Source organism: Staurois parvus, unplaced genomic scaffold (genome assembly GCF_062004578.1).
Source record: "Staurois parvus isolate SC_StPar_1 unplaced genomic scaffold, SC_StPar_1.0 ptg000137l, whole genome shotgun sequence".
Taxonomy (NCBI): domain Eukaryota; kingdom Metazoa; phylum Chordata; class Amphibia; order Anura; family Ranidae; genus Staurois; species Staurois parvus.
Window position 1 is genome coordinate 14,800,581 of NW_028317933.1, and position 12,555 is coordinate 14,813,135.

At 42.1% G+C, this 12,555-nt stretch overlaps 1 protein-coding gene across 1 annotated transcript in view; it reads left to right on the plus strand.

Annotated features, from left to right (window-relative positions):
* Nucleotides 1-253: 253 nt before the first annotated feature.
* Nucleotides 254-12,555, plus strand: part of LOC149465853 (protein-glutamine gamma-glutamyltransferase E-like) — a 53,136-nt gene continuing 40,834 nt past the window's right edge. The window contains exons 1-3 of the mRNA XM_089673385.1: nucleotides 254-389; nucleotides 5,029-5,205; nucleotides 8,574-8,819. Of these exons, the coding sequence (XP_089529511.1) occupies nucleotides 383-389; nucleotides 5,029-5,205; nucleotides 8,574-8,819 (430 nt within the window). The 5' untranslated portion in view covers nucleotides 254-382. The remainder of the gene's footprint in view (nucleotides 390-5,028; nucleotides 5,206-8,573; nucleotides 8,820-12,555) is intronic.

Genomic DNA, 12,555 nt, shown 5'->3' on the forward strand with positions numbered 1-12,555 from the left:
TGCTTTCAGAAAATAGATCATGTTTTAGAAGTTTTAACGTGAAAAATGAAAAAAAAAAAATAGCAACTGGTTAAACTAAATGATGGGGAAACTGACATTTCTGGTAGATAAGTCTGCACGTTTATCTAAATTTAAGACGTTTGTTTCAGATAAGAAAAATCATGACTTAATCTCCTTGAATGTATTTGCTAATTCCCTTTCACGCTCAGTAACCATATGACACAGGTCAGTAGGAGACCACAACGAACTTGAAAACCAAAGGCACACCTACCAACTTTCACAATTTTATTTTACATGACCTGGAGTGTATAAATATTGTACCGGTACTGATAATTCACCACTGCATCTTTGTATAGCAAGAGCGAAGAACAGACCACATAACATGGCCAGTAAGTATTTTTTCTAATAAGGGTAAAGCTGACCATAGATGGAGTGATTTTCTTTCCTGTGACCACGGGTCAGTGGTGATGGGGGAATCCTTCCCACAGAGCCATTGTGTTCTCCAGGCAGTGGGGCAAAGAAAGCCATCCCTGCCAGGAGAACACAATGTTCATTGCTAGAGGTTATAATCAGGGCAGCCATCCAAAATTCTCGGGGCCCCTTACACAACTTTAGGCCTGTGCCCCCCGGGCCTGTCCAACAACATTCCCCAGGGATCGCCCACTGGCCATTCTACCGAATCCACCCACTGGCCATCCAGTGAAGTCCTTAAGTGCGCCCACTTTTATTTGAAAATTCTTACAACTTAATATATAAAAATGAAAAGTATATTCCAAGGTAGGGGAAGGGTGTAACAGAGGGCAGTATGTATAGGAGAGGAGTGTGGAGGTATGACAGTGGGTAGTAAGTACAGAGAAGGAGTGTTGAGTGTGTAACAGTGGACATGCCAGTGGGCAGTAGTTACAGGAGAGGAGTGTGTAGGGTATGACAGAGGGCAGTATGTACAGGAGAGGAGCGTGGAGGGTATAACAGTGATCAGTAGGTACCGGAGAGGAGTGTGTAGGGTATGGCAGTGATCAGTATGTAGAGGAGAGGAGTGTGGAGGGCATGACAGTGATCAGTAGGTACCAGAGAGGAGTGTGTAGGGTATGACAGTGATCAGTATGTAGAGGAGAGGAGTATGGCGGATATGGCAGTGATCAATATGTACAGGATTGGAGTGTAGATGGTATGACAGAGGGCAGTATGTAAAGGAAAGGATTGTGGAGGGTATGACATTGGGTAATATGTACAGGAGAGGGGTGTGGAGGGTATGACAGTGGGCAGTATGTACAGGGGAGGAGTATGGAGGTATGACAATGGGCAGAAAGTCCAATAGTTTTTTAGACAGTTGCCACCGGATGAATCAACCCAGTTGTAACCCCTCGCTACTATATCTGAAATTAAATGCCAAACATTTTGGCTTTAGATAATTAAACAGTATATTTATCTAAACAATTAACTACTTGCCGACTTGCTCACAGTAAATGTACTGTTAGTGGTTGGCACAGGCAGGCAAAGTGGTGTAGTGGTATGTCGCCCATGCACACTAGCACACCCCCTGTGGCGGTAGCAGCACGATCATGGTGCTCTGTAATCGGCCACTGTGAGCCTATCATAGCAATCACATGATATTATGTAAGCAAACTGTCATGAATGGCTTTCATTCATGAGCAACTTGTTTAATTTTATGATGCTGTGATTGGCCGACAGCTATCAGGTGGTACCTGTCACCCTACCAATCAACAATAAGCAAGCTGTCATGAATGGAAAGCCATTCTTGACAGTAAAAACTATTGCTTATGACAGAGATCATTGCTGCTTTAAGCAATAACGATGGAAAAAATAAATCCCTGATTAACCCCCTCCCTTCAAAGTAGTACAGTGTCACTATGTAAAAAAAAATGTTAGAAAAGAAAAAAAATGTTTAAAAAAATGTAATAAAATATTATTTATTTTTTAATTTTAAATACTGTCACCAGTCAGTATTCCTGATCACCGCCACACCAGTCATACAATGACGCTGTATTGTATTGGTGACAGTATGTATTTAAAAAAAAAGTTTTATTTAATTTCTTCATATTTAAAAAAATTGTGGAAAAAAATTACAATTTCAAAAAACTCGCCAAGCCTCATACTAAATACCTTAGACTATCTACTTTCCGAAATGGGGTAATCTGAGGGGTATTTGTAATGTCTTGCAATTTTAGGGCCTCAGGAAATGAGGTATATCAGGATTGATACATTTTGAAAATATACAGTATACTCCTTAGTTTGTAGACTGTACGTTTCACACAGACTTAATAATATACACAGATTCAAGCAATGTAGCAGACTATATCTTGGCCTACGTCTATGAAGAAAGATTGTGTGTTAGCAAAATTTTATAATAGAAAAACATGCATTTTTTTTTACTTTTCAGGTATTTTTTTTGTTTATAGCAAAAAATAAAAAACTTAGTGGTGATTAGGTACCAACAAACAAAAGCTCTATTTGTGTGACATTTTTTTTTATAAATTTTATTTGGCTACAGTGTCACAGGACCATGCAATTGCTAGTAGCACACCTGCACAGTACAGGTCCAGAGATTTCTATGTAGTTGTCTCTTTTTGTCTCCAGTCTCAGTACACAGCTCTATGGAAGTCTTTGAGCTGTAATGCACAGGCACGGCCAAGACAGTGAGACTTGTGGCACTGGGTGTCCACCAGTACCAGAAGCCATGGTATGTATCTGTGGTGGGGGTTGGGGAATTAGGTTAATTTAGGACAGTGGTATCCTGATTGTGGCCCTTTGATTCTTGTTCCCTGGCCCTCTGAGCACTGTTCCTCCCAATGACACAAACAACTGAGCAGTTTCTTTTGTGCTCACTACTTCCATTACTAACATCAATGACAGGCAGTAGTCCTTCCACTGACACCAATGATGGGACACTATTTCTCCCACTGATACCAACAATGAGGTACTGTTCCTCCGACTGACAATAACAATGGGACATTATTTCTCCAACTAATACCAATTATAAGGCACTATTCCTTCCACTGACACCAATGATGAGGCACTATTCCTCCCACTGACACCAACAACGGGGCACTATTCCTGCCACTAAGACTAATGATGGGGCACTATTCCTTCCACTAAGACCAATGATGGGTCACTATTCCTCCTACTGATACCAGCGATAGGGCATTATTCCACCTCTTACTGATTACAGGCATTATTATTATTTTTTTACTTCCATTGAACACCAAACCTTAGACCAGAGGTTCTCAACCTGTGGGTTGCGACCCCTTTGGGGGTCGAACAACCCTTTCACAGGGGTCTCCTAAGACCATCGGAAAACACATATTTCCGATGGTCTTAGGAACCGAGACACCGCTCCTCTATCAGTCTCCAGGCGGGTCCGCCACATGCAGATATGTCCACATTTCCCTGGATGCGATGTGTGCGCGGGGTGACATGCCGCCCCTGTCATCTGGCCACATCCCCTTGATCACTCAACAGCTCCGCCTCCTCGCCAGTGATTGGCCGCCGGAACTGTAGCTCAGGAGAGGCACACAGGCGGCCAATCACCGGCGAGGAGGAGGAGCCGAGCAGCAGCGCAAAGATCAAAGAAAATCGAGCAAGGGAGCTGCCGGAGAAGGAAGACGGCTGACAGGTAAGTGTCTGTAGCGTGCAGATGGTGCTGCTGCAGCCAGGTATGCTGGCTGTAGATGGTAGAGGGAGGGAGCGAGCCCAGGCTGGAGCAGGAGTCAGCAAGGTAAGTATCATTGGTGTCAGTAGGAGGAATAGTGCCCCATCATTGGTGTCACTAATACCAATGATGGGGCACTATTCCTCCCACTGACACCAATGATGGAGCACTATTCCTCCCACTGACACCAATGATGGGGCACTATTTCCCCCCCCCCACTGACACCAACGATGGGGAACTATTCCTCCCCCCACTGACACCAACGATGGGGCACTATTCCTTCCCCCACTGACACCAACGATGGGGCACTACCCCTCCCCTCACTGACACCAACGATGGGGCACTATTCCTTCCCCCACTGACACCAACGATGGGGCACTACCCCCCCCCCCCACTGACACCAATGATGGAGCACAATTCCCCCCCACACTAGTATCAATGATGGGGCACTATCCCCCCCCCCCACTGACACCAATGATGGGGCACTATTCCTCCCACTGACACCAACAATGTGGCACTATTCCTCCCACTGATACCAACGATGGGACACTATTCCTCCCACTGACATCAGTGATGTGGCACTACTCCTCTCACTGCAAAATTACAGTTATGAAGTAGCAACGAAAATAATTTTATGGTTGGGGGTCACCACAACATGAGGAACTGTATTAAAGGGTCGCGGCATTAGGAAGGTTGAGAACCACTGCCTTAGACATTATCTATTCTGACTGAGGTTCAATAAACTGGTCCTTTTTTTTAGAAAGTTTGGAGAATTCTGGTTTAGGTTAAAGGGGAAAAGGTACAGTATATGCACTTTGTTTTAAGTTGCACATAGCCTTAAACCAATGAGTTTAAGCTGACCATAAATGGTTAGAATCTTAGCTGGTTCAGCAGGGCCGAGATTCAAACCATGTATGGGCAGGCTGAATGTACCCAAGTTGATCGATTCATGAACTTAAGTACAACCAGCCTGTCGGAATTAACATGCGATTATAGCTAGCGGCTATTATAGTGGCTCCCCCCACCCTCCACCCTCCGCTGCCAGGAGAACACAGTGGTTCTGAGGATGGAATCAAGTGATTTTCTTTCCTGCAACCCAAAGAAAATCTCTCCATTTATGGCCGGCTTTAGTCAATGAGGGGTTTGCTTTCATGTTTTACCTGAAACATAAAAACAACATTTGAAATCTACTTGGTTGATAAAGGCACCAACTACATATTTTGCTTAACCTGTTATAAAGGATCAGCAAAAGTCAAGAAAACTTTCCCTCAAGAAGCCATGCTATTAGGATTGTTTAAAAGTCATAGGATAAAATACAGACAAGATTGTATGTTGAATGTTGCCATGTATTTCTCCAGACATGCTCTATCTGAAAAGTGTCGACCTTCATATCGCAAAGAACAGGCTTGACCATCACACCAGTAACTATGAATCCAAGCAGCTCATTGTGAGAAGAGGAAAAGCCTTTCAGATGACTCTAACTCTCAACAGGACCCTGAAAACTGGAGAAAATGTTACCTTTAATGTGAAAACAGGTAAGACATTTTGAAATTCAAATGCGGAGTGCATTATTAGTTAATGTTTGTGAGACAAATTCCAAACCATTACCTGAAAATTAAAATAATCAATAGTAATGTTATTCCATTCCTCAAACTCCATTTATTTTCATAAAATACTGCCCAACACAGATGCATGTATTTTTTTTTTTTCTTGCAAAAGTATAGAGTCAAAGAGGAGATGGCGTGTAAGTAAAGTAGATGTAAACCCTGACCAAATAAAATTTAGTTTGCTAAAGTAGTGTGAGAAACAACTGACATTTTTTAAAATAAAATATTTTGTTTTAATTTTTTTCATACTTTGTTTTGCATACTTGAACTCCAGCAGCGGCTACATGGCATTTCTCAGGGAAGGTTTCTTGTTGGTGACAACTGTGGTCCATGCCTGTGCAATGTGTGTCAGCATAGCTACTTGTAGTCTCCACTGAAAAACCGGTTGACAAGGTGACATAGAAAAGAATTGAGAGACAGGGGACAAAGTGTTGTCACCCCATAATAGGAAATACCTGAACAAGGACCGTTGTGGCAGGATCACCAAGTATTATTTTAAAGAAAGCTGCAGGTTTAAATAAATGTAATGTATGTGCAGTATAAATGTTGTATAAATGTAATGATATCCTTATAATCTGCTGCACCAGCTTTTCCAAAGGCACCCCTTTTATGGCAATAATGTGTAGCCTATGCAGACTAAACAAGACTGTTATTGATATGAAAAAGTAGAATTTTTGTGAAAAGTCAACAGCTAAATCCTCTTTTTTTTCTTTTACTGATCCCCTGCCACTGACCTGTGTGTCTTGATAGACTGGAGAAAGAAAAAAAAATGCGGGTGTAAACTTGAGACTGTCATGTGTTGCAAAGTATAGGCTGTTCCCATGCACTGCATGTCATTGACAAAGGGGTTTTAACAGTAAAAGGCAAAATATGCTCCAGTAAAAAGTGAATGCTCTTCTGCAATCCAGAGGGGCAAAGACGTACGTAGAAATGGGTGGATGATTTACTGAAAATTCTCAGCGAAAGCCCTTAAAGTGTTACTAAACCCCGGACCCTGCATTCACTATATCTGGTCTCCCACACTACACACAACATGGAAATGCAATTATTTTACTAAATATAAACTGCTAAATACCTTTTCTCATCAGAAGTATATAGCAGTCTTGTGATTTCTATCAGTGACCAGCAGAACACTGGTTACAGCTTGTAGGAGGAGTTTTCATTCTCCTGTAGGAGGATGCAGGACCCCTGACCTCTGTCTGTACAGTGCTGATTGGCCCTGTGCTGATCACATGCACTCTCCCAAGTAAAAAAAAACTCTCTACCAATACACACCAAGCATGTGAAGCTTGCCCCCAAGCCTCTGTTCTATCGAGAGATATTTAGGAGACATTGGAAGAAGGGGAGGATCAGAAAAGACAGGATCAAACAGCTTTTTTACACAATGTGGAGGATTAACTCCTTAGGTTCCACAGTGAGTATAACAAGCATGCTTTACTGCATATACAGACTGATTTTACTGTTGTAGGTTCAGTAACAGTTTAATAATAGGGATACAATAAAAACCAGAAATACATTGGATATGATTGAAACAATAAAGTGGTTATAAACCCTTTCATATACCCTGTGAAGTGACTGGCCTTAAGTGATACACAGAAATAAAAACAAATCCTCCTGCATAAGTTATACCTGTCTCTCTGCAGTCTTCTTTTCTCTATATCCGTTCAAAGTGCTGAATTTATCAAGCTTGTCTGAGAGTTCAGAAAAAAAAGGAGATGGAGAGCTGAGATTACACACTGCAGGGCTCAGTGAGTAGAGCTCTGAGCACTGACTGGAGGAAAGAGACACCCCCCCCCCCCCTCAACAAAGCTCACAGGAACAGAGCTGAGGCTGTCAATCTGCTGGCGCTCCCTCCTCTGTCACCACTTTTCTCTTGGTGTCGGGAAAACTTGTCAGAAGTGCTTCATGCTGATAACAGAGGAATGAAGCAGCACACAGAAATGACATTTAGTGCTCCTAACTGAGACAAATACACACTATAGAGGGATATTCTTTGTTCATATTTCATGTCTGATGTTTACAACCACTTAAGGACTGCCCTATAGCAGATATACTGCTACAGGGCAGCACTTGTGTGCAGAATCATGTGTATATATGTAATTTTGCATTTACGGGTAGGGGGCGCACGTCCTACCCGCACCACCATTCGTGGCTGCGGATGTCAATCACCGGGTCCAGGCCGGTAATTACCCACCAGCACTCAGTGATTACCAGACATCTCCGACGGGGAGTAAGATTGTTTTGTTTACAAACAATCTTCCTCCTTGTCAGCTCGAGCACACTGCTCGGGATGGCTGTGCACGGTACAGCCGTCCCGATCAGTGTGCTTACAGTGAAGAACACACCCCCCGCCCCCTAGTAAAACACTCCCAGCCAGGGGCGGACTGACCATTTGGAAACTCGGGCACTGTCTGAGATGCCCCTGGTACCTTTTTCATAGGCTTTTTTGTGTTTGGGCAAGGACACAGGGGCCCCGTAATCCCTTATTGCCCGGGGGCCCCATGAGTTGTCAGTCCGCCCCTGCTCCCAGCACACAGTTAACCATTTGATCGCCCCTCACATTAGCCCTTCCTGCCCCGTGCCATTGGTACAGTGTCAGTAATTTTTTTTTAGCACTGATCACTGTATTGGTGTCACTGGGGTATCAGTATCAGTGACACCAAGTTAGCCCCCCGCCCCCCAGTGTCAGAATGTCCACCACAGTCCTGCTAAAAGTCACTGATCGCCGCCATTAGTAGAAAAAAAATCCCATTATCTATACCTCTATTTGTAAACACTATAACTTTCACATGAACCAATTAATTCACACGTATTGGGATTTTTTTCACAAAGACATGGAGCAGAATACATTTTGGCCTAAATTTATGACGAAATTTGATTTTTTAAATCTTTTTACTGGACATGTTTAATAGCAAAAAGTCCAAAATATTGTTTTTTCCTCAAAATTGTCAGTCTTTTTTTGCTATTAGTGCAAAAAAATTAAAAACGCACAGGTGATCAAATACCACCAAAAGAAAGCTCAATTTGTGGGAAAAAAAAGGACGTAAATTTCATTTGGGTGCAGTGTTGCATGACCGCACAATTTCAGTTAAAGTAACACAGCGCCATAACGCAAAAAATGGCCTTGTCAAGAAGGAGGATAAATCCTTAGGAGGGCAAGTAGTTAAATAAAGCATCTTTGAAATCAGAACTATTCACCCATCCATATCGTTGTATGGCTTAACCCCTCTGGATTGGAATTGAGTGCTCACCATTTGCTGTGCCATACATTCATTCTATAATGCTGTTTCTTTAAGGGAAATCACCTAGCACTGCCAAAGGAACAGAAGCCACATTCTCTCTATTGAAAAAAAAAAAAGTCACTAAAGGGAAATGGAGGGCAGATTACGACTCAACAATCTCAAACTCTCTGACTGTATGGATCACACCTCCCGCTACTGCTACCATTGGATCTTACAAGCTGAGTGCCCGCTTCTTCTCCAAAGGATACACATCCCATAAACTGCCAGAATTTACTCTACTCTTCAACCCATGGGCCAATGGTAAGAGCTTAGTGAGTAACCAATTATAGATTACTAACTCATTGAAAGAGTGTAGACACTGATCTACCTAAAAATGTTATGAGTAGGCAACAAATGAACAATTTTTAAAGCAGGTGCTGTCTTGACATTTGGCTTTGGTCACATGGGAGCTCTCAGGCCTGTTTGACTAGAAGGTGGCCTATGTTTGCTTCAAACATCCAATATTGTGAAGAAAATTATCTATGCTTTTCCAAATCTCCATGCAAATCACTGGTAGGAGGGTCTGATCATGTCCGTGATAGTGTGAAAGGGGCCTGAGAGTTTCCACGTCTTTAGTTTTGATGTACCTTAATAGCATTTAGCTGTTTTTAGGACTCTTTCACAGAAGTGGTCTAACTAGGTCCCCCTGTCTGTTTTTTCAGTTAATTTGATCAGTTTCAGTCAATCTGCTAAAAACAAACTGAAGGGGCTTGTTCACACATGGGGGATGGTAAAGGCACGAGGTTGAGCTGTTTTTGTACCATCCAAAACTGCCCTCTCATTAGCTGCACTGTCCATACACATGAAGTGACTGTTACAGGAAGTTTAGCCCCAGGCAAATGAGGCCACGCTGCAACCACCCCGCAACTGTGTCCATTAAAATGTGGCTGCAGATTGGTAATGCCGCAGTTAGGAGGTTAAAACAGGCATTGAGGAGACAACATATCACCTCTTCACTGTCTGTCCTTGCTGCTGTTGTGAACAAGCCGTGAAAAAGCAATTCTGATCGTACAGATTTAGGGGTCAAGATTAAAAGTAACGTACATACACACATACATGCACACATGCATTTATAAACATACTGTACACATACATACGCATACATGCACACATACATACACACATACATACACTCACACACACATACATACATACACACATACATAGATAGAGGAGCTGTGAAAAAGTATTTCCCCCCTTCCTGATTTTTTGCTTTTTGCATATATATGTCACACTTAAATGATTCAGATCATCAAACAAATTTTAATATTACACAAAAAAAATGCAGTTTTTAAATGATGATTTAATTTATTAAGGGAAAAAAGCTGTCCAAACCTGCCTGACTCTGTGTAAAAAGATAATTGCCCTCTAAGCATAATAACTGGTTGTGCCACCCTTGGCAGCAACAATTGCAATCAAGCTTTTGCGATAACTGCCAATGAGTCTTTCATATCGCTGTGGAGGAATTTTGGCTCACTCTTCTTTAATTCAGACACATTGGAGGATTTTCAAGCATGAACAGGCGCCTGTTTAAGGTCATGTCACAGCATCTCAATCGGATTTAAGTCCGGACTTTGACTAGGCCACTCCAAAACCTTAAGTTTGTTTTTTTGGCCATTCAGAGGTGGACTTGTTGGTCTGCTTTGGATAACTGTCCTGCTGCATAACCCAAGTGTGTTTGAGCTGGAGGTCAAAAACTGGTGGCCGGACATTCAAAATGCAGAGTTAATGATTCCATCAATTATGCAAGTTCCATCAATTAATGCAAAGCAGCCTCATACCATCACACCACTAACACCATGTTTGACTGTTGGTATGATGTTCTTTTTATGAAATGCTGTGTTGTTTTTACGGCAGATGCAACGGGACACGCACCTTCCATAAAGTTCAACTTTTGTCTCATCATTTGCCCCAAAGTCTTGAGGATAATAAAGATTTTTTTGGCAAATGTGAGACGAGCCTGTGTTGTTTTTGGTCAGCAGTGGTTTTCACCTTGGAACTTTCCCATGAATGCCATTTTTGCCCTGTCTCTTTCTTATTGTTTAATCCTGAACACTGACCTTAAGTGAGGCCTGCAGTTCTTTAGATGTTGTTCTGAGTTCTTTTATGACCTCATGGAAAAGTTGTCGTTGTGCTCTTAAGTAATTTTGGTAGTCTGGCAACTAGTGGGAAGGTTCACCACTGTCCCAAGTTTTCTCCATTTGTGGATAATGACTCTCACCATGGTTCGCTGGAGTCCCAAAGCCTTAGACATGGCATTGTAACCCTTTCGAGACTGATACATTTCAATGACTTTGTTTCTCATCTGTTCTTCAATTTATATAGATGGCATGATATGTTGCTTTTGAGATCTTTTATCTTTGCTTCACTTTGTCATACAGCTTCTATTTAAGTGATTTCTTGATTCAACAGGTCTGACAGTAATCAGGTCTGGGTGTGGCAAGTGAAATTTACCCCAGCTTTCCAAAAAATGTGGTTATTCACAGTTCATTCATGATTTAGCAAGGGGGGCGATTACTTTTTTCACATAGGGACAGGCAGGTTTGGGGATCTTTTCCCCTTAATAAATGAAATCATCATGTCGTATTTATTCAGGTAATCTTTGTGTAAAATTAAAATTAGTTTGATGATCTGAATCATTTAAGTATGACAAATATGACAAAAAAAATCAGGAAGGGGGAAAATACTTTTTCACAGCATTGTACAGAAACACACACATATACACACACAAACATACATATTTACACACAGACTCACATACACACACACATATACACAAACACATATACACATAGCCTTTTTAAAAAGTGCAGTACTGTACCTGCACTCACTTGGGTACTGCACTCAGGTACAGCTCTTCCAGGTGCCCTGTAGGGGAAGGCGGAGAGCTCAGGACTCTGGAAGACTCCTCTCCCCCCTCCTTTGCTTTGCACAAAACTGACTGAGTGGAGCTTGGTCAAATCCAAATGCCTTTCTGTGACAGGATGCGGCACCCCTGAGGACTCAGGTGGCACCCAGAGTACCACGGGACCCCAGTTAGGAAAGGCTCCTATAGAGTCAAACCAAACCAACCTAGGGGGTTAAATCATATCCTCAGCCTTTCCTCCTCTGTAATGTCTCTTCAGATTTTGTCACTCGAGTCATAGCATAAATAACACTCATAGTGCTTTTTATAAAAAACAATAATAATTATTAAAAGATCATACTAACATGTTAGTGTTCACCAGACACACAGTGCACACAGGTGAATCACAAGTCCGATTGCCTCTCGGGGGATCAGGAAGGATTTTTTTCCCTGCAGGAGCAAATTGGATCATGCTTTGCTGGGTGTTTTGCCTTCCTCTGGATCAACTGTGGGTGTAGGATTATAACTTTTTTGTTTGTAATTAGAGATGAGCGAATCGAACCAGGCGAACCGGAATTCGAGTCGAATTTCAGGAAATATTCGATTCGCGGCGAAACCGAAATTTTGCCTACTTCGGGTGCGCGAATCGAACATTTCCCGATCAGCCGGCAAAAGTGTCCCTGCAGTGAGCTCCGCTATTTCTGACAGTTCTCTGACAGAAGGAACACATGTTTAGCGGTTGAAACATTGTATCTATTAGTTTACATTTAGGATACAGATGTTTCAACCACTGTTCATGTGAAGAAGCTGTGAGAGAACTGTCAGAAATAGAGGAACTCTGCACATACACTTTTTGCCGGCTTGGAATTATTCTTCTTTTCATCCTACTTCTTCTTCTTCTTCATCTTCATCCTCAGAAGAAGAGGATGAGGATGAGGATGAAGAAGAAGAAGAAGAAGTAGGATGAAAAGAAGAATAATTCCAAGCCGGCAAAAAGTGTATGTGCAGAGTTCCTCTATTTCTGACAGTTCTCTCACAGCTTCTTCACATGTACAGCGGTTGAAACATCTGTATCCTAAATGGAAACTAATAGATACAATTTGTATCTATTAGTTTCCATTTAGGATACAGATGTTTCAACCGCTGTACATA